Source organism: Chrysemys picta, chromosome 3, assembly GCF_011386835.1.
Source record: "Chrysemys picta bellii isolate R12L10 chromosome 3, ASM1138683v2, whole genome shotgun sequence".
Taxonomy (NCBI): Eukaryota; Metazoa; Chordata; order Testudines; family Emydidae; genus Chrysemys; species Chrysemys picta.
Genome location: NC_088793.1, coordinates 66,238,497 through 66,261,297, shown reverse-complemented (window position 1 = coordinate 66,261,297; position 22,801 = coordinate 66,238,497). Strand labels below are relative to the sequence as shown.

Below are 22,801 nucleotides of genomic sequence, written 5' to 3'. Positions count from 1 at the left end.
TGTTTTTGTTTACATAGGACATGATTAACTAACAAATTAATTCATAGGTGTGTACGTCAAGGATGCTGCGTAAGAACAAACTAGTAACCTTTTGTGGAAGTAGATAATAGAAAAAAAAGCATTTGGCCCAGTTGTTCCTTCTTCAACAAACAGTTGAATCAGTTTATAGATGACCATACAATCCTTAACTATCTGAAATACAAAGGAAGTTCAATATTTTATGAAGGGCAGCCACATCATTGTGTGCCGTGACCCATCACATCCCATAAAATAAGCAAGGCTGGGCTACAGGAAATTGTTTGGTAAATCCATATATTTTCCCCCTCACTTGGTGGTTGCCTGTTTTCAGAATCTGCTTAAAACACAACAAAACGGAAGAAATCCCCCTCCCCACCAAAGGTAAATATTACCAAATAGTAACCAATTTCATCTCAGTTTTCAGGAAACTCAAGACTTTCAAGGAAGTTGCTATTATTCTGTGCCTCAGACTGGCACCTTTATCTATAGCGCTCTCAAAGTCCTAGTCTGAAATCCATAGATTTCTTCTAATTAAAATTCCCACTGTGGGAAAAATAGCTTTCCGTGCAGAGTATCATCATATATTTGAAATTTAATACCCACTTATAAATAGTAACATACATTTATACATTTATCCTTGAGAATCTCTCAAGGCTCCTTTTGCCATAATTCTGACTTAGTGGAGGTAGCATTGCCTTGAAAGGATATGAAGGACCAGTGAAAATACCTTCTAGTTTTCTAAATGTTTTTGAAATTTGAACAAAGACCATTTCTCAATGCCTAAAAAGAAGAACATCTGAAAGGAACGATCTCTCCAGGTAGGAGGACAGTAGTTTCTCAATCCCAGATCTGTACAGTATTTAATAGAAGGGGAAAGAGTCCAAGCACTGTAAGCACTGATGCACATCTTTTGCTAGCCATGCAGATTGTTGATCAGAGGGGAAAGTTTTCAAAACCCTTTTGGGACACAGGTTAAGAGACCCAATAACTAACTAACTAACACACACACACACCCCAACAACATTTCTAGCTAATCTAGTCAAGTATATCATATGCTACAGATAATGAATTTATACGGGGATACCTTGATTACATGGCTAGCAAGTGTGTACCAATCTACCCAAAACCTTTTCTTGTCACTTTTTCCAAAGGAATTTACTCACCCATGCTGAAGAAGCAGTGGCAGGAAAACAAGAGAGATCTGCAAAGATTTCTCTTACTAAAATCAAGTTATCAATATCTTGATTATTCCCAGATCAAGAAAGGGAATTAAAAATAATCTGAATCTCAGAAATTAGGCCTGGTCTATACTTCAAAGTTTTACCGGTTTAACTATTTTGGTTACAGGGTGGGATTTTTTTTTTACTGAAATAGCTATACCAGTAAAATCCTAGTGCAGATACAGTTATATCAGTATAAAGTGACTTAGGCCTGGTCTACACTAACCCCCCAATTCGAACTAAGGTACGCAACTTCAGCTACGTGAATAACGTAGCTGAAGTTCGAAGTACCTTAGTTCGAACTTACCTCGGTCCAGACGCGGCAGGCAGGCTCCCCCGTCGACTTCGCGGTACTCCTCTCGCCGAGCTGGAGTACCGCAGTCGACGGCGAGCACTTCTGGGTTCGACTTATCTCGTCCAGACAAGACGCGATAAGTCGAACCCAGAAGTTCGATTTGCTTGCCGCCGAACTACCGGGTAGTGTAGACCTACCCTTATACTGGTATACTTATTATCCTCCCCATGCAGGACTAGCTATACCAGAACAAACTACCTTTATACTGATATAACTGCACCCACACTAGGGGGATTGCATTGCTTTAACTATACAGATATAGTTAAACCAGTACAAGTTTCTAGTATAGACAAGCCTTTGCAGGTGGAGTACAACTATTAGAACATCCTGTCCACCTCCCTGTCAATACACAAACCAAAAAATGTAAATCCAACTCCAGTTTTACATTTACAGCAATTAAATATAACTTACCTACAACATTCTTCAAACCAACGAGCAATGTAATCCCACATATAATAAGGCTCAAAGGAATTAAAGAGAAGATTGGCAGTTTTAATCAGCTCTGCAGTTTTCTTATTTTCCCTCAATTTGCTAAAAGAAAATAAAAAGTAGTAGTACAATTTAATGTATATTACTATGCTGTGATTTAAGTGTTATGCAAAGGCATATAATTCTGAGTTTACTCATTGCAACACTGATATTAACACACTGGTTCCCCCCCACGCCTTTAATGGCAGCTCTTCAGCTGGACATACACTATAGCTCTTTACATCACGTCCTTGCATGGTTGCCACACTTCTTGCTCATCCCACTTTGTCTCAGATTTGTTTTCCAATTTCTACGTATTTTTATTGGATCTGGGTTCCAATTTTCATTCTTATTTTTCTTTATTTTATTTTTCTCCCCCTTCCCTGTCCTCCTCCAACATTCTGTTTCCCTCTTTGTCTCCCTTTAATTGTCCTTTCCACCAGCTGCCTCTCTCTCTGACTCCACTCTCCTGGTCTCTCTACTCCCTTAGTTTTGCTTTCCCTTTTTCTCCTCCCTGATGGCTTCTCTTTCTCTGCCACCCCCAAAATCCAGAGAGATATGTACTAGATCTCTTTTGTTGCCTCTCTTTGTGTGCAAGAGCAGGTCAGAGGCTTTCTAACGAGGTGTCTGCCTGTGCAGCCTCCCAACTTCTGTTGCTTCATTGATGCAGCTTCTCTTCATGTTTCCAAAGACAAGTGACATAAGGGGAGCCCACCTGCTGCTCCCTAGTTTCAGCCATATCTGAGAAGTGATTCTGCAGTGGGGGCAGGTGTGGGTCACTTTTCCCACTCATACCATCTTCTCCTCTCTGCTGACACCTCACATAACTTCACCCGCCAGCCTCCCACCCCCTCACTGCTTTTCTCATGAGTGCCAAACATGGGAAAGGGAGAGCTCTTAGAACTCTCTTCCTGCCCCTCCATGACACACACAGCATTCACATGGAGTTCTGCATTCACACCAGTAAATGTACATTTACAGTAAACAATTGCAAAATAAAGTGACTGATATTGGTACCTTTTTAGCACAGTAAATGTCATTTAAAAAAATAAAACTATAGATGTCCATTCCATTATGTCCCAAGGAAAAAGCTTCAATTGAGATCACTGAGAGCTTTGCCATTCCTTTCAGAGGAGGCTCCTAGATATTGCTGCATATTTAGCAATAAACAGTATTTAAGTTCTGCTATTTATTAATGTTTATATTTAAAATGTACCGGTATATTATTTTCTGTTAAAGAGGAAGCATATGTTATATTCTTTTCTTTGTACTCTACCTGCTTAGTTGTGTGTGATCTTTGCTGAAGGAAGATTCCATCTGAAGATCCAGCTCAGCTTTGCATTGTGTATATAATGTTCTAAATACTTCAATCAATACATCTTCTAAGATTACAGGTCCTAAAATGACCATGAGAAATAGCTGCAATGACAACCTTGTAAAATTAAGGACATTCCAATAATCAGTATCTGAACCCTAATCAAATCATTGGCATCTAAAGTTTCATTTACTAAAGCCACAAAATCACTTTTACTCAGATAACTTACAAAGCTGAACAGAATCACACTTACATGTTGTGCATTCTTATGCACAGTAGAATTTAAAGCTATACAAACTTTATACAATAATATGCTATTCAATAGGATGTGCAGGAAATTATCCATGTGAATCCTAGTGAGTGAGATTTATCTCATAAAGCTAAATCTTGACACCTCATGATGAAAATTTACCTGAGAGTGTAAGGTAAAAAATTAGAAGTAAAATATTTTGATCATCTTTACTCTGATTCAGCTGAAGTGGGTTCTTCTCCATTTCTGGCTACAAGTGTGCAAGAAGTCTTTGCATCAGACTCACATTAGATTCCAACAAACTCCTGAGGTTTAAGAAAAGCATCTGTCTTTGAAATAGAGGGTCCTGTGGCACCTTTGAGACTAACAGAAGTATTGGGAGCATAAGCTTTCGTGGGTAAGAACCTCACTTCTTCAGACTTGCACCTGAAGAAGTGAGGTTCTTACCCACGAAAGCTTATGCTCCCAATACTTCTGTTAGTCTTAAAGGTGCCACAGGACCCTCTGTTGCTTTTTACAGATTCAGACTAACACGGGCTACCCCTCTGATACTTGTCTTTGAAATGAGTTGCAATAGTTCACAAAGTGATCTGTCTTCAGAGGAGGAGAACAGCTTTCTGTGCTTTCTCTTGGCCTCATCTTGCTCCCATTTGTGGGAACACCACCACTGATCTGCAGGAGCAAAGTCTGTGTTGAATCTGCCAAACCAATTTGCCAACACGATCCTCACAGCTGTGCTCACTTCATTAAATCTTAATGTGTGCAGTCTCAGTAAGATTTAAACTGACTGGCTCAGAAACTACAAGTGACTGAAAAGCCAAACTATGGTACATGATAAGAAAATACAGTTAGACTTTGACTTCTTCTCAGTCATTCATGATTTCTGAGCCAGGCATTTTAAATTTTACTGACACTGCATACGTTAAGATTGAGTGAAGCGAGAACAGCTATGTGGATCATGTTGGCAAAATTCCATACATATGTATCATCTCTCCACATCCCCACACTTTTAATTTCCACTTACTGTGGATAATGTTTGTCAATATTAAGGAATTTAATTACTTGTTTGTTAATTAAAAATGACTACATCCTTTAAAAGCCAATCAATTCTTACTGATAAGCTCTTCATGTACTAGAAAAAATGTGATATTGTATTTTTAATATTTCAAAAGGTGCATGTGTTGGGATAATGAGGAAGGGGCCTTGGGATCACATGAACAGTAGCTATTGGGATATTTTTCCCATTTCTCTGTAACAGTGTGGTAGCTATGGTTTGTTTTTCTTAGAGAATTAAAAATCTAAATAGCATTCCCCTCAAGATTCAAACAACTTTGGGAAGATCAATTTTGGGGCCTAAACTTCTTCTCAGTATTACTTTAACTTCAGATTTACTGCATGGAGTAGAACTGTTAGGTTTTTGGGGGGAGGTGAGAAAGTAGTATGTGATTAGACTGGAAGACACTATATAGTCCAACTCTACCATCTATTTACTGCACATTTCTTTTTGTCAAGTGAACACTTGAGCATACCTACTACTTTGTTAAGAACGTTATCCAGAACATTGCTTTATATGCTAGTCAAACAAAAGAATTCATAATTTTTGTCAAAATGTTATGAAAAACGTATTTAAGGTTAGAATATATGAGAGTACCTAGTTCAGGTTTGTCCAGTAAACTGATAAGAATCCGAAAAGGCTTTAGGTCCTGCATCAGTGTGCTCTCTTCTCCATGTCCATTAACTTGTAAGATTCCTACCATTGCCTATAAAAAGCGTACACAGATCAGAAAATCAAGAAGAAAAGAACAGCTTCTGAAACAGGCAACTATGAAAACATGCAAAAAGGGGAATTACTCCCTGCAGCTCATTCTCCATACCTAGGCATTCCCCTTATTGTCACATTCTATTCCACAGAAATGGAATATATTCTAATATTTGTAGAAGGATGGGGAACACACAGTATAGTAGCATAAATGGATGCTTACTCACAATTTCTTAAGAGTAATGAACAAGGGGTATAAAGTGATGATGTAGCTACTTGAGAAGGTAAAAAAAAAATTAAATACAGGGCTGAATAAAACAGTAATCTGCCTATTCAGGATGCACCTTGGCTGTCAGACTATTTTCTTTAGCTCAACTCATGGAACAAGTAGCAATGAGAGCTTCACAAGGAAGGGAAAACAATGAGCTCCTATACTGAAGTACTTTATTCCATGGCACCAGAGGCAGAATAAAACTAACTAGACTCTCACAAGCTATTTAGTTTCTCTCTGCTGCTGGCACAGCAATCTGAGTAGGAGCTAGTGCATTTCTTCTACGGCTTCTAAAAAAGAGAAGAGGAGAAAGAAGGAAGAGAAAAGAGAAGACAGTGGGAATGAGACAGAAAAAAGGTTTGATCTTTCATCTACTAAGCGGTGAGTATCATCACACAGTATCTTGGAAAATCTTCTACACCTGAACATAGAGGTGAGCTCTCCCCTTTAGTGGGAAAAACAGGTATCCTCTACCTTGAGCATGACTGCTAAGAAAAAATGGAACTGGACTGTATAGATATTGGCACCCTTTCTAGCATCCTGAGAGAGGGAAAAGGTTAAATGGATAAAGGCATCAGTCAAGACATCCAGGTGAATGAAAGACACAGGAATGGATTTAATCTGCAGGCCACAACTTTATTACCTTAACAATGGGCAAGGGGTGGAATGCACCCACTCGCTCTCACAAACAGGTATTTCACTGGATCCCTTGCGTGGCTACAGGGCTTCCTCCATATAATCAATAATTCAAGGTCAACTCGCTTCAGCCTCCCACTAGGATTCAGCTCACTTATGAATCATCTTGCCCTTCCCTCCACAAGGAGGGCAGAAGGTTCCCAGGGGGACCTCAGCCTTTGAAGACTTACAGTCTCCCCTTTTCACAGGAAACAGACCAGCCAAATCCCAAGTCTCATTACATCTGAGAGCTAGCCCTTTTAGCCTGTATTCACAATGGACACCAGCCAAGACACGCGGAGATGACCTAACCCTTTCTATATTAACTTCTAATGTTAGAGTTCCCATTCTTTCTTACTCCTTTTAATCTAACTGTGCCTCCAAAATGCTGTGAGGAAGGCAAAAAACCCACTGAACTCTTTCCATTGTAGCCTAATTTAAAAATTCCTTCCTGATCCCCAAAACTGGTGGTCAGTCTGACCCAGAGCAGCCTTGAAACACATCTCCACATACCTTAACTAACGGAAGAGAGTGTGAGGAATTTATTGAGGCAAGTCTGCCTCCAGATGCCCAGGAAGGCTTTAAATGGAGGGGGGAAGGTTCTGAGGCCAACTGTCTCCACCATTACCCTCCAGTCAGCTAGCCAATAGGTAGCAGAAAAGCCTCCCCGTCTCTGGCATAGTCCTGCATGTACCAGAGACCAGAGGAAGGGCTCTCCCTTCTCCACTTGTGGGGACTAGTCATCCCCTGCTAGTCTAACCAAATTCTCTCTCCCCCACAGCTGAGACAGGGAGGGATATTTTTGTCATCTGTACAAGTGGGAAGGAGGCCTCTCCAAATCTGTTCTGTGGATAAGCAGACTTCAGTCTGCCACACTGTCAATCAAGTACCTTCCGTAAGTGCTACTCTGGCTAACGGAGAGGAAGCAGTAGAGGAGAGATGGGATTAAAATACTTCCATATAATATTATTGTTTTAAAGAAGAGAGTGCTAGCTAATGTTTCACACTAAGCTTGTAATTGAAATCTAAGAGTTCTAAAAGAATTATTTATTTTACAGACAAGGATATATTACAAAAAGGCAGACCTTCTAAAATTTCCTTATAAAAAGACACAAATGACATGACTACATTGAGATGGCCAATTAGTGGATGAGGAAACAGCAATTTTTGTCAAGATAATTCTTAACAGAAAGAATATTTTTATAATAAGGTTTGTTTATAAGGATTTATATTGATGCAAAGAATAGTTTCATAATGAGTAATGTAAAAAAAATAAAACATATTTTTACCTGGACCAACATTTCCTTAGAAAAGGTATTGAAATAGTAAGTGGCATGTTCCTCAGGATTGCTATGTCTTGTGCTTCTAGGTCCTACGATAGCACCATTATTATCAAAACCTTCAAGCAAACAAAAGACATGACAAATTAATATTTATCTTTTTATGTTTTCTTCGTCAATTTTTTAAACAGTGGATCAACTTGCACTGTTAACTTACCAATTTGTAGTCCAAGTAATGTTGGCAAGAGAAAGACCATTTTACATAGTTTAATAAAAGAAACTAATTAAATGGAATAAAGTATTAAGCTGACTGCACAGCGAAGTACACTCTGGAGTTTTAGTTTTCATTGAACACACTGCTAGATAGTTACATTACTTTTTACAAGAAAAATGTAGACGTCAAAAATACAGTATGTTCTACAGTATGTGTCTTCAAAGTCAATGTACTGTAGCAGCAGAAACAACAATTACAAAGAACCGTAGTTAACATTATTGAATGCTGTATAGCAGATTTTAAACATCAGAGGACCGCAGAGACCAAAGCCAAAGAAGCTATTGTCCTAATGTTGTTATTCTAAATTATTTATACATGTAAAAGGAATATCAAAGTTAACTAGTAAATCATTTACAAAAAGATTCATATGCTAAGGAAACCAACTTGATCATTGAAAAATTATGTGAATGAAATATCTAGTTTCCTCTCTGAAAATTTAATCTTTTCTTACAGAAATTCAACATTTTCCTGATAAGCTTTAAAAAAAACAAGCTGCTGACAACAACAAAATTTCTTCAGAAGTGGTTTTCACATTTTCTGCTCAAGAATGATGAAAACAGAAGAAAAAGTAGAAAGGATGTCATTTAGTTTCAACTGAAAATAAACTTTAGTACTAAGGACATCTATGGAGAGCTAACACAGATTTTAAAAGGTTTAGTAAGATTTTTGTTTCTATTTAGTTTTCATAAAACTGTGCATTATGATAGAAGAATGATGAGGAACAGCTAAAAACAGATATGTAAGTACTATACTATGAAAACTTAGGATATGTCTACACTATGAAATTAGGTCGAATTTATAGAAGCCGGTTTTATGGATATCGGTTTTATACAGTCGATTGTGTGTGTCCCCACATAAAATGCTCTAAGTGCATGAAGCCGGCGGACCGTGTCCACAGTACCGAGGCTAGCGTCGACTTCCAGAGCGTTGCACTGTGGGTAGCTATCCCACAGTTCCCGCAGTCTCCGCCGCCCATTTGAATTCTGGGTTGAGTTCCCAATGCCTGATGATGCAAAACAGTGTCGCGGGGGGTTCTGGGTACATGCCATCAGGCCCCTCCCCCTCCATCAGAGCAACGGCAGACAATCGATTCGCGCCTTTTTACCTGGGTAGCCTGTGCAGACAACATACCACGGCAAGCATGGAGCCCGCTCAGCTCACCGTCACCATATGTCATCTGTGCCGGCAGATGTGGTACTGCATTGCTACACAGCAGCAGCTAATTGCCTTTTGGCAGTAGACGGTGCAGTATGACTGGTAGTCTTCATCGGCTATCTGGGTGCTGGCAGACGTGGGGCTGCATTGCTACACAGCAGCAGCCCCTTGCCTTTTGGCAGTAGATTGTGTATTAAGATTGATATCCATCATCGTCATATTCCAGTTCAATCAGAGGCACCTGGGCAGACATGCTTTGTCTCCTGGAGACTCAGTCCTGCCGGCAGTCCTATTGAACCGTCTTGACGATGATGGCTAGCAGTCGTAGTACAGTATCTTCTACCAAGCACCCAGAAGATGCCAAGGGCTATCAGTCATGCTGCACCGTCTGCTGCCAGCTTAAGATGTAAAAAATAGATGTATTCATTTGCTTCCCACTCCCTCCGTGAAATCAACGGCCTGCTAAACCCAGGGTTTTGAGTTCAATCTTTGGGCGGGGGGCATTCTGTGTGACAGTTGTTTGTGTTTCTCCCTGATGCACAGCCACCTTTGTTGATTTTAATTCCCTGTACCTGTACGCCATGTCGTCACTCGCCCCTCCCTCCCTCCATCAGTTGTGCGCCTTTTTTCAGACCAGACGCCATAGCACTGGAATCATGGAGCCCGCTCAGATCACCGCAGCAATTATGAGCACTATGAACACCACACACATTGTCCTGGAGTATATGCAGAGCCAGGACATGCCAAAGCAAAACCAGGACCAGCCAATGAGGCGATTGCAGCGCGGCAACAAGAGTGATGAGGAAATTGACATGGACACAGCCCTCACACAAGGTGCGGGCCCCAGCAATGTGCAAATCATGGTGTTACTGGGGCAGGTTCATGCCGTGGAACGCCGATTCTGGGCCCGGGAAACAAGCACAGACTGGTGGGACCGCAACGTGTTGCAGGTCTGGGACGATGCCCAGTGGCTGCGAAACTTTCGCATGCGTAAGGGCACTTTCATGGAACTTTGTGACTTGCTTTCCCCTGCCCTGAAGCGCCAAAATACCAGGATGAGAGCAGCCCTCACAGTTGAGAAGCGAGTGGCAATAGCCCTGTGGAAGCTTGCAACGCCAGACAGCTACCGGTCAGTCGGGAATCAATTTGGAGTGGGCAAATCTACTGTGGGGGCTGCTGTGATCCAAGTTGCCAGGGCAATCAAAGACCTGCTGATATCAAGGGTAGTGACTCTGGGAAACGTGCAGGCCATAGTGGATGGCTTTGCTGCAATGGGATTCCCAAACTGTGGTGGGGCGATAGACGGAACCCATATCCCTATCTTGGCACCGGAGCACCAAGCCACCGAGTACATAAACCGCAAGGGGTACTTTTCAATGGTGCTGCAAGCCCTGGTGGATCACAAGGGACGTTTCACCAACATCAACGTGGGATGGCCGGGAAAGGTACATGATGCTCGCGTCTTCAGGCACTCTGGTCTGTTTTGAAAGTTGGAGGAAGGGACTTTCTTCACGGACCAGAAAATAACCGTTGGGGATGTTGAAATGCCTATCGTGATCCTTGGGGACCCAGCCTACCCCTTAATGCCATGGCTCATGAAGCCGTACACAGGCAGCCTGGACAGTAGTCAGGACCTGTTCAACTACAGGCTGAGCAAGTGCCGAATGGTGGTGGAATGTGCATTTGGATGTTTAAAAGCGCGCTGGCACAGCTTACTGACTCGCTCAGACCTCAGCGAAAAGAATATCCCCATTGTTATTGCTGCTTGCTGTGCGCTCCACAATATCTGTGAGAGTAAGGGGGAGACATTTATGGTGGGGTGGGAGGTTGAGGCAAATCGCCTGGTTGCTGATTACGCGCAGCCAGACACCAGAGCGGTTAGAAGAGTACAGCAGGGCGCGGCGTGCATCAGAGAAGCTTTGAAAACGAGTTTTGTGACTGGCCAGGCTACGGTGTGAAACTTCTGTTTGTTTCTCCTTGATGAACCCTCCGCCCCCCCCACCCCCACCCCACCCGGTTCACTCTACTTCCCTGTAAACTAACCACCCCACCCTCCCCTCCTCCCTTCGAGCACCGCTTGCAGAGGCAATAAAGTCATTGTTACTTCACATTCATGCATTCTTTATTAATTCATCACACAACTAGGGGGATAATTGCCAAGGTAGCCCGAGAGGGATCGGGGAGGAGGAAAGGAAAAGGACACACTGCAGTTTAAAACTTTAAAACTTTAACACTTATTGAAGGCCAGCCTTCCGATGCTCGGGCAATCATCTGGGGTGGAGTGACTGGGTGGCCGGAGGCCCCCCCACCGTGTTCTTGGGTGTCTGGGTGAGGAGGCAATGGAACTTGGGGAGGAGGGCTGTTGGTTACACAGGGGCTGTAGCGGGTCTCTGCTCCTGCTGCCTTTCCTGCAGCTCAACCATATGCTGGAGCATATCAGTTTGATGCTCCAGCAGCCGGAGCATCAACTCTTGCCTTCTGTCTGCAAGCTGACGCCAGCTATCATCTTCAGCCCGCCACTTGCTCTATTCATCCCGCAATTCAGCCCGCCACCTCTCCTCTCGTTCATATTGTGCTTTTCTGTAGTCTGACATTGACTGCCTCCACGCATTCTGCTGTGCTCTTTCAGCGTTGGAGGACATCTGGAGCTCCGTGAACATATCATCCCGAGTCCGCCATTTTCTCCTTCTAATCTTTGCTAGCCTCTGCGAAGGAGAAACATTTGCAGCTGGTGGAGGACAAGGGAGAGGTGGTTAAAAAAGACACATTTTAGAGAACAATGGGTACACTCTTTCACGTTAAATTTTGCTGTTCACATTACACAGCACATGTGCTTTCGTTACAAGGTCGCATTTTTCCTCTTATATTGAGGGCCTGCCGGTTTGATGTGAGAGATCACTCACGCGGTGCCAGGCAACAGAATTCGGCTTGCAGGCAGCCATGGTAAGCCACAGTCTTTTGGCTTTTTTAACCCTCATAACATGTGGGAATGGTTTCAAACAGTAGCGCCCCCATTTCCCATACCAAGGACCCGTTGGGTTGGCCATTTAAAATGGGTTTGCAATGTAAAAGGAGGGGCTGGGGTTTCCGGGTTAACATGCAGCACAAACCCAACTACCCCCCCCACACACACACACAATTCTCTGAGATGATCCCTTCACCCCTCCCCCCCCACCGCGTGGCTAACAGTGGGGAACATTTCTGTTCAGCCGAGCAGGAATGGGCACCTCTGAATGCCCCCTTAATAAAATCACCCCATTTCAACCAGGTGACCGTGAATGATATCACTCTCCTGAGGATAACGAAGAGAGATAAGGAATGGATGTCATCTGCATGCCAGCAAACACCGGGACCATACGCTGCCATGCTTTGTTATGCAATGATTCCAGACTACGTGCTACTGGCCTGGCGTGGTAAAGTGTCCTACCATGGCGGACGGGATAAGGCAGCCCTCCCCAGAAACCTTTTGCAAAGGCTTTGGGAGTACATGAAGGAGAGCTTTCTGGAGATGTCCCTGGAGGATTTCTGCTCCATCCCCAAACACGTTAACAGACTTTTCCAGTAGCTGTACTGGCCGTGATTGCCAGGGCAAATTAATCATTAAACACGCTTGCTTTTAAACCATGTGTAATATTTACAAAAGGTACACTCACCAGAGGTCCCTTATGTGCCCTCAGAGTCTGGGAGCACGCCTTGGGTGAGTTTGGGGGTTACTGGTTCCAGGTCCAGGGTGATAAACATATCCTGGCTGTTGGGGAAACCGGTTTCTCCGCTTCCTTGCTGTGAGCTATCTTCATTGTCTTCATCATCATCATCTTGCGCGTACCCCGAATCCGCTTCCCTGTTGCGGGTTTCTCCATTGACAGAGTCAAAGCACATGGTTGGGGTAGTGGTGGCTGCACCCCCTAGAATGGCATGCAGCTCCGCGTAGAAGCGGCATGTTTGCGGCTCTGCCCCAGACCTTCTGTTTGCCTCTCTGGCTTTGTGGTAGGCTTGCCTTAGCTCCTTAATTTTCACTCGGCATTGCTGTGCGTCCCTGCTATGGCCTCTGTCCTTCATGGCCTTGGAGACCTTTTCTAATATTTTGCCATTTCGTTTACTGCTACAGAGTTCAGCTAGCACTGATTCATCCCCCCATATGGCGAGCAGATCCCGTACCTCCCGTTCTGTCCATGCTGGAGCTCTTTTGCGATCCTGGGACTCCATCATGGTTACCTGTGCTGATAAGCTCTGCGTGGTTACCTGTGCTCTCCACGCTGGGCAAACAGGAAATGAAATTCAAAAGTTCGCGGGGCTTTTCCTGTCTACCTGGTCAGTGCATCTGAGTTGAGAGTGCTGTCCAGAGCGGTCACAATGAAGCACTGTGGGATAGCTCCCGGAGGCCAATAACGTTGAATTCCGTCCACACTACCCCAAATCCGACCCGCAAAGGCCGATTTTAGCGCTAATCCCCTCGTCGGAGGTGGAGTAAAGAAACCGGTTTAAAGGGCCCTTTAAGTCGAAAGAAAGGGCTTTGTTGTGTGGACGTGTCCAGGCTTAATTCGATTTAACCCTGCTAAAGTCGACCTAAACTCATAGTGTAGACCAGACCTTAGACTAAAAGAGCCTCACCACTTAGTTAAAAGAAGAATGTTTTTATATTTACAGTAGAATCTTCATTAGTAATATAGAGCAACACAACACCAATTAACTCAAAGAAAAAATGATTATATTAATAAAAACTATATCCAATTAAATGGAAAACGGAGATTATATAATTGTACAGAATATAGGCTATGCCTACTCATTGTGTGCTAACTCTGCAACACTTGCACACGCTGAACTATGCGGCCACTCCATTTACTGAAATCACATTGACGTCTGTGAAAATTGCACACATGGAATAGCTGTGGAATCTGCCGTCGATAATTTTAAGAAAATAGTGTGAAGTCACACCATGAGTTAGAGAAAGGCCTGTTCTACACTACAGGGTTAGGTCGAATTTAGCCGCGTTAGGTCAATTTAAAAATGAATGCATCCACACAACTAACCCCGTTCTGTCAACCTAAAGGGCTCTTAAAATCGACCTCTGTACTCCTCCCCAGTGAGGGGAGTAGCGCTAAAATCGACTTTGCTAGGACGAATTTGGGGTAGTGCAGACGCAAATCGACGGAATTGGTCTCCGGGAGCTATCCCAGAGTGCTCCATCGTGACCGCTCTGGACAGCACCTTCAACTCTGATGCACTAGCCAGATACACAGGAAAAGCCCCGTGAACTTTTGAATTTCATTTCCTATTTGGTCAACGTGGCGAACTCAGCAGCACAGGTGACCATGCAGTCCCCCCAGAAACATTCTACGCTCCCCCTTGTCATCTCTGTCCCTGACGTTATTGCAGATTAGAAGGCAAAAAAAACACACTCATGAGGACATGATTTCCGAGCTCATGCAGTCCTCCCACACTGATAGGGCACAGCTTACTGCATGGAGGCATTCAGTGGCAGAGGCCAGGAAAGAATTAAGTGAGCGCGAAGAGCAGAGGCAGGACGCGATGCTGAGGCTAATGGGGGAGCAAACGGACATGATGAAGCATCTGTTGGAGCTGCAGGAAGGCCAACAAGAACACCGACCCCCACTGCATCCACCATATAACCACCTACCCTCCTCCCCATGTTCCATAGCCTCCTCACCCAGACGCCCAAGAATGCGGATGGGGAGGCTCCGGGCACCCAGCCACTCCACTCCAGAGGATGGCCCAAGCAACAGAAGGCTGTCATTCAAACAGTTTTGATTTGCAGTGTGACTACAATAAACAATGAGGCCTTGTCCTTCCCTCCTCCCCCACCCCACCCGGGCTATCTTGTCCGTTCTCTCTCTTTTTTTTTTTAAATTAATAAAGAAAGAATGCATGATTTCAAAACAATAGTTACTTTATTTCGAAGGATGGGGGTGGTTGGCTTACAGGGAATTAAAATCAACAAAGGGGGCGGGTTTGCATCAAGGAGAAAGACACCCAACTGTCACACCAAAGGCTGGCCAGTCATGAAACTGGTTTTCAAAGCCTCTCTGATGCGCGGCGTGCCTTGCTGTGCTCTTCTAATCGCCCTGGTGTCTGGCTGTTCAAAATCGGACACCAGGCAATTTGCCTTAACCTCTCACTCCGCCATAAACGTCTCCCCCTTACTCTCATAGATATTATGGAACACACAGGAAGCAGCAGTAACAATGGGAATGTTGTTTGCGCTGAGGTCTGACCAACAGTGCCAGAGAGCTTTTAAACGTCCAAAGGCACATTCTACCACCATTCTGCACTTGCTCAGCCTATAGTTGAACTGCTCCTTACTACTGTCCAGGCTTCATGAACGGATCCCCCAAGCTCGTCACTGGGGAGCAGGAGAGCAGAGTTGCAGGGGAAGTGATGGAGCCATACAGTGATGGAGGTTGCTAGAAGCTGGGCAGGGAAGACGTTCCCAGAACCCCCGGCCAAGCTACATGTCCGACGAGGACAGTTACCAGTCCTACTGCACCGTCTGCTGCCAGCAGCACCCAGGAGGACCAGTATGGATCCCCCGAGCTCGTTGCTGGGGAGCAGGAGAGCAGAGTTGCAGCGGGAAGCGGTGGATGACGACAGTTAGCAGTCCTACTGCACCGTCTGCTGCAAAGGCAAGGAGCTGCTGCTGTGTAGCAATGCCAGCCGCTGCAGGTGCTTCTGTGTCAAATGCTTGGAGATCCAGGTAGGGCAAGGTACCTCAGCCAAGGCAAAAGAGCAAGAGTCCTGGAGCTGTTACATGTGTCAACCACAGAAGTGCTATGGGGTGTTACAGCACCAACCGGACTGGAATGTACAGCAAGACTTCTTCACCAGCGACAAAGGACAGGAATATGATACACCTAAAATCTAAAAAGGCCCTCACATTTCCCAGAGTCACTAACCTTGATAACAGATCGTAAATGATTGCATTGGCTACTTGGATCACAGCAGCCCCCACAGTAGACTTGCCAACAACAGCAGCAGTGACGGTGAGCCTAGCAGGCTCCGTGCTTGCCGTGGTATGGCGTCTGCACGGGTAACCCAGGAAAAAAGGCGCGAAACGATTGTCTGCCGTTGCTTTCACGGAGGGAGGGGCGACTGACGACATGTACCCAAAACCACACATGACAATGTTTTTGCCCCATCAGACATTGGGAGCTTAACCCAGAATTCCAATGGGTGGCAGAGACTGCGGGAACTGTGGGATAGCTACCCACAGTGCACCACTCCATAAGTCTATGCTAGCCATAGTAGTTAGGATGCACTCCACCGACTTAATGCGCTTAGTGTGGACATACGCAATCGACTGTATAAAATCAATTTCTAAAAATTGACTTCTATAAAATCGACCTAATTTCATAGTGTAGACATAACCAAAGATGTATCAAATGTTGTTGTCAACATTCTTTGTAGAAGTTTCAAGTTCTGTTTTACAGCAAAAAGGATAGTTACTTAGATTTAACCTTAATTTTTTTTTTTAATTTATTAAATGCAATTTTCTTTTATTTGGAAAAATTAGAGAAATGATCTATATATATAAATGTGTTTCCCTGTCTTCCTTAAAAAGACAAGAAGTAGCTCATAAAAGAGGCTTTGAACTGTGAAATAGATATGAAAATAAATTGTTTAATTGAAGTTGGAATTTTTGATCCTCCTGCTGAATGAACCCATCTGGCAGAACAGGACATGAGTTTAATCAGCAGTATTTTTAAAAACAGTCAGAAGATAAACCAATTTCTATCATGAGTAAATATTGGTTTGATATTCAAAGATTTTTTAAACTGATTAGAACAGACATTTTCCATAGCTCTTCATTAATTCTTTTTCTGACCAACTGGCATTATATCAAAATGAAAACTATTATACAATGTGACGTTAAGCTTCCATAATGTACCACTATTTTCACCAATGGAGACATTTTTAGCTAGATGGCAGCTGCCCAAAATAGGCTAAGAAATGCTAATTTAGACCACAGTACTGTATACATGTACATACCTAAAGTTAAGCACATATATCAGTGTTTGTGGAATCAGGGAGCTAATATAAAAATTTATTTTCAAATATATTTCAACGTATTATTGTTCCTTTCATTCTCCTTACCCCTTCCTGCTTCAAATGTAATTTACACTGACTTATGTCTTGTCTTAATTTAAACTGTTAGATCTCTGGGGCAGGGACTATCTTTTAACATATACAGCTCCCGGCACAATGAGTCCGATTCCTGATTAGAGCCTATGGGTTCTACACTATAGGAAACTATATAAATAATTTATATCTAGCAAGGAATATTGTTATCATGGACTTTTTCACATGGCTGTGCTGACGAAAAGGTAATAGTTTTCTTATCAGTCACTTTTGATAAAATCAAAATCTGCTACACACAACTTTTTCAGGGGTCTTTCTTTGCATAGTCTAATACATTGGTGGCAACTGTGTTAAACTCATAAATATAGCATGAACATAATCAACACTGATTTTTATTTATTAAGTCATATACATAGGATTTCACCATTACAAGTACCTGGTATTATTTTTACCAAGTACATTCCTTTCTCTGCCATTAAACAGTTAATTATCAAATGCAGTAGAAACTTACCTAGAAGCCATGCATAAAGCCTTCGGTTGAGTGACATATCTCTGCGTAGTACTACATGGAGGGCTGCTGACAAAATTCTGATCATGTCTGGGCGTGTTGCCTGAAGAAATTAGGTATATTATTGTAGTTTAACCACAGAAAGTGACATCTGTAGCTGGCTAATGGATAAGTATTCACTGGATAAAAATTATTTAATTTCCTGAGACCTCTGAATTCATAGCAATGAAGTAGCACAAAGTTCTGAGTCTTAGGAAATCAAAAAGTGAGATTACGATTTGGAACTGCCACCTATTAAAATGCTGCATGACACTGCAACCATGGTAGAAAATTGCTGCCTCTATTAACAGTCCATCACCGTACTACGATGTATTTCACTTTGCTTATCAAATGGAAGCAAACTGATTAAAATGCAATAAAAAATCCCCAGTGGATACAGTCTCAAATAATTTTCTCCTCAATGATTAGTATTTAAAAAGCCCTAGCTTATGTGAATTTTAGTGCTCAAGAAAGGTACTACATGGATAGCTCTGACAAATGAAATTTGGGTTCCAATCAACCAAAATGTTTCAGGTCAATTCAAAATCAAGTGTTTTGCTTTTTCAATTTGTTTCAAGTTGATCAAATTGTTTCAGTCAACTCAAAATTAAATGTTTTTTTATTTATTTTTTTTCATTTTGATTTGGCTGTTTTCAAGTGGAGGTTTTTTTACCCTTTTTGGGGATACTTTATCTTAAAAATTGGCCACATTACAATTTGAAACACCATTTTGAAATGAAAAGTCAAAACAAATAGTTCTGAAATTTTTCCATTTTTTCCAAGTTTAGACCCAAATTTGCAAACAATTTTAGAGCATGAAAAAAATGCATATTTCTAAAAACAAATCTATTCATCTAAAAGCTTTTACCCAGCTGCAGTGCCATCTAAACCCTGAAGTGGAAGGACCACCATGAGGAGTGAGGAGCAGTTCTATCTCCAGGCATGCTCAATCACTTATTTCCCTTAAAGAGGTCATCAGGAGCCAACAGGAAGATATTTTTATTTAAAAACAAAACAAAGCAACTGTCCTTTAGGAATGAGATTGCGCCCACAAAATCATTTTACAACAGACAGTGGCTAACTGCCAGCAAGCACTAAATTTCAGTCACTACTGAACTGGGTTGCAGTTGTCCAAGTGATCTAGAAAGTAAAAAGTTCCTTCTCATTACTAACTCCTAACTATTCATGTTTAGTTCTCCAATACTGAGGACTTGAAAACTCACAAATGAGTACATAACTTGTTTTCTACTCAATTAGAAATTGTATCAGGGAATTTCTAATAGAGCAGATCCCATCTCTACCATAAAAAAAAGTTTCTATAAATAATAAATGTTTTTTCTTATATTCAGTCTGTATACAGTAAAATGTCAACATATTAAACACCACGAGACAGGGATCATTGTATGCCAACACACAAGCCACTTGAGAAAGGTTCTCTTATAGAGGATTCTATTTATTCTGATTTTGGAGAAAGCCATTAATAAAGATTGACTTAATATCTGCACTTGACTGAAAAACAATCTATACATAAAGGAGTATATGGATATATATTTCTTTATTTTATATTAAAATTTTACCTGACTCATATGGAATGGAAAGCAGAAGAGTATAAGGTCTAATGTGCTCCTTTGTACTAATACACTGGAATCCTGCACTGATGTGCTTACCGCTTCCACCTGAAATAACATTGCCATTAAAAACAGACTTGTAATTAAGATAGCATAATTTATTATATTTCAAAGAATACATATATACACCTCTCAAACACAGATATCTGTTACAGTCCTCTTATTAAATATACTGAAGAATTGAGAAATCAAAATAACCTAGTTCAAAATTAGATATAATGTAAACAATGTAGACACACAAAAAAATGAAATTATGAAAACATGGAAGAAAGATATACACCTCTACCTCGATATAACGCTGTCCCTGGGAGCCAAAAAATCTTACCGCGTTATAGGTGAAACTGCGTTATATTGAACTTGCTTTGATCCGCCGGAGTGTGCAGCCCCACCCCCTCGGAGCACTGCTTTACCGCGTTATATCAGAATTCGTGTTATATCGGGTCACATTATATCAGGGTAGACGTGTAATTTTCACAATTTCTACTAACCACAGAAAGCATTTAAGCTTTGCTTAATATATGCATGGCTTGATTTAGCTTAATCAGCAAAGTAAGTCACTGCACATTTTTCAAGAAGCAACATGAAATTTTGCTACTTTTATTGACAAGGGTAATGAATGGTTAGTACAATTTAAAAACACCAAGCAATTTTTAAAATCTAATTTATGAAATTTCATCTAACATGCATACTATATCAGTCTAACTGGTGCTAAAAATAAACAAAATGTATATATTTATTTCTGTAAAGATTATTTTCAAAGACTGAGAAGACATCAGAAAACCTCTGGAAGCTGTATGGTTATGTAAATAAGCCTTACACTAAAGAATTAACATATTACCATTAACTCAATGTCACTGCCAATTATATAGAGCTGATCTTCCATTGAAAGCTTCCTGTTTAGATGGGAAAGGACGTATGTGATTCCAGGTAACCGAACCGCAGGACTGGTAAGAAGACTACCCCAAAGGGCACTGTAGAATGCTGATTGGTCGACTGCACCAGCAACCTTCTCCAACAGAGTGTTGGTTCTACAGCACAAGTAACAAAAGAGGTCAATGGAACAGAGAGGTTGCATTAGCTCATACCTTTGGAAACTAAACATTTTCTGCTTTACAAAACATGAAATCAGGCTGTATGAACACAAGCAGCAATCAATGTAAAGTTCAATATTTAGCAACATACTGCAGACAGAGATTCTTTGCTGCGGAAAGCAATGCACTGTAATATATATTATCCTAGAAGACCTCCAAGAATACCACAATTTATAGGAAATTTCAGCATTACCCACTGGATATAGGTAAATGTATTAACACTGAAAGATAGATGTGTCTGGCACTGATTTTAATACAAAATTTTAAAAAGAAAATACAAAGCAAGATACATCCTTCACAATTTCTATATGGACAAAAGTACTGATGAAGTACATTCTATGGACGACTACTTTTTCATACAGGCTAGGGCAGTTTGACCCTGTTTAAAAGCTGAACCTAAATTTTTATCACAGAGAAGCTTGTTTCTCTAGTAAGGCCCACTTGAATCTCAGCACAAAATACTTGAATCAGTGCTGACATTGAAGTATTACACCATCAGTATGTCTACACTACACTTAATAACCTGTAGCTGGCCTGTGCTAGCTAACTTTGGCTTGAGGGGCTCAGGCTAAGGGGCTGTTTAACTGCAGTACAGACACTGGGGCTCGCTCTGGAGCCCAGGCTCTAGGACCCTGAGAGTGGGAGACTCCTGGGTCTCAGCCTGCAGCCCAAGCCAAAACATCTAAAGTACAATTAAACAGCCCCTAGCCCGAGCCCCATGAGCTAGGGTTGCCAATTTTGGTTGGATGAATACCTGGAGGTTTCATAACATGACAATCTTTAATTAAAGATTAATCTTTAATTCCTGGAGGTGTGCTGGTGGTGCTACCCTGTCTTGAAGTGGTTTCTATTATATACAGGGTTTACAGTTTGGTTTAATGGCTCTCAGCATCCCCACTATAAAAATTGTTCCAGCACCCTTCTGCCAAGAACCTGAGTCAGCTGGCCCGGGCCAGCCACAGGTGTCTCACTGCATTGTAGATACACCCTAACATGCCTTGTCATTTGCAAAAATCATGACCACAATACAAAGTTGTTTTAATTTTTTCTCCCAAAACATTCTCTATTCTTCTTATGACATAATCTACATTTTTGTGCTATTTTTTCCCCACCCACTTTTGTAGTTCAATATATATATATATATATATATACACATGTCAAATAAAGAGACAGGAACCATTGCTCTTACTGGACTCAAACTGTGAAAGTTAAGAGTTTTACAGTTTTGGGATTTGAAATATCAAGAATATGTAAACTCCATACTAATAGCTCCCTACTTGGAGAGTCTATAATACTTGCTTTGGAGTTTAGCCTGAAAAAACTAGAGAACTTTTTCTAAAGATTAAGTGCACTCTCATCCTCCATATGGACAAGATCCCACCATTAGCTGCACATGGGCTACAGTGCTTGTCAACAATATCACAGCATTCTTCCCCTCCTGTTTGTGTCTTGGACTCCCCAGACAGAAACAGCTTCTGCTCCCTGCTGCAAACTTGTATTCACATATATACGTTGCCCTCAGAAAGGTCAATACTATTATAGGAATTTTAGTGTGTAAACTGAAGAGAAGGTCCTACTGCTCTTGTCTACTATACCTTGCACTTAATTTAGATTTATATTTTGGACCAAGATTAAGTGTAACACCTATTTGTTTTCAAAGTTTGTAAAAAGATAAAACAATCATGGGGGGAGACCCACCCACCAAAATGGAAGAAATAAATTTTTCTAGTGTATTACATATCTCTAAAACTGTAAAATGAGTTCAATTTGGGGCCTACCTGATTTGATTTCCTTTTAATATATGCCATTAATTAGTAGTTTCTCTTTCTTCTAACATAATATTCGGAATCTTTTAAAAAGATATTAACTTAATGTTCATCTCTGATTACATCATTTTCTGGATAAAACCTGTTACTTAAATATCTAATTTTTTTAACATATCAGCAAAACTCAACACTTCATGAAATTAAAAACTAATATTTTAGTAGTACAAATATATTAGTATATCATATTCTTACCTCTCATAATACTCTGATCCCTCCTCTAAACCAGGCAGAATCCCAGTTAGCAATCCTTGCAGACCAGGTTTTAATGTTTTTCCCAAAGGAAGGTAATAAATCTCATACAGGCTGAGTAATGCTGGTTTGACAGACATAGCAGCATTGGCAAGAAGAGGAAATAGCCCAGAACTGTAAATAATAAAATACAATAATACTGTTTCAGGAAGCTATTTATGTGACACACCTAAACTAGGTCACACAACAGTTATAGCAGTGCCCAGCATTGTCACGAGAATATATTTTTATCTTGGTGTTTTGTATTGGCACAGAGACACTATGGTGATGAACACGTCCCAGGTTAATAGACTGGTACAGTGAGGCCCCTAGTTGACTTTATGCAG

The 22,801-nt window shown here is 41.5% G+C and overlaps 1 protein-coding gene across 29 annotated transcripts in view; it reads right to left on the bottom strand.

Moving 5' to 3' along the window:
• The window catches only part of DOP1A (DOP1 leucine zipper like protein A), a 101,503-nt gene that overhangs the window by 53,169 nt on the left and 25,533 nt on the right, over nucleotides 1–22,801 (bottom strand). For 26 of the 29 annotated variants that reach the window (XR_010599512.1, XR_010599513.1, XR_010599514.1 and 23 more), the window contains 8 exons: nucleotides 22,419–22,589; nucleotides 20,148–20,337; nucleotides 19,259–19,357; nucleotides 17,646–17,745; nucleotides 7,621–7,730; nucleotides 5,278–5,386; nucleotides 3,338–3,458; nucleotides 2,005–2,124 (listed from right to left, as the gene is read on the bottom strand). Coding sequence is in view for 23 of the 29 variants with exons in the window: in XM_042847449.2 (XP_042703383.2) it covers nucleotides 2,005–2,124; nucleotides 3,338–3,458; nucleotides 5,278–5,386; nucleotides 7,621–7,730; nucleotides 17,646–17,745; nucleotides 19,259–19,357; nucleotides 20,148–20,337; nucleotides 22,419–22,589 (1,020 nt within the window). In the remaining 6 variants the exon portion in view is untranslated. Of the gene's footprint in view, nucleotides 1–2,004; nucleotides 2,125–3,337; nucleotides 3,494–5,277; nucleotides 5,389–7,620; nucleotides 7,731–17,645; nucleotides 17,746–19,258; nucleotides 19,358–20,147; nucleotides 20,338–22,418; nucleotides 22,590–22,801 lie in introns of those variants that run through there. The other 3 variants (XM_065588108.1, XM_042847498.2, XM_024114223.3) reach the window with 3 other exon arrangements.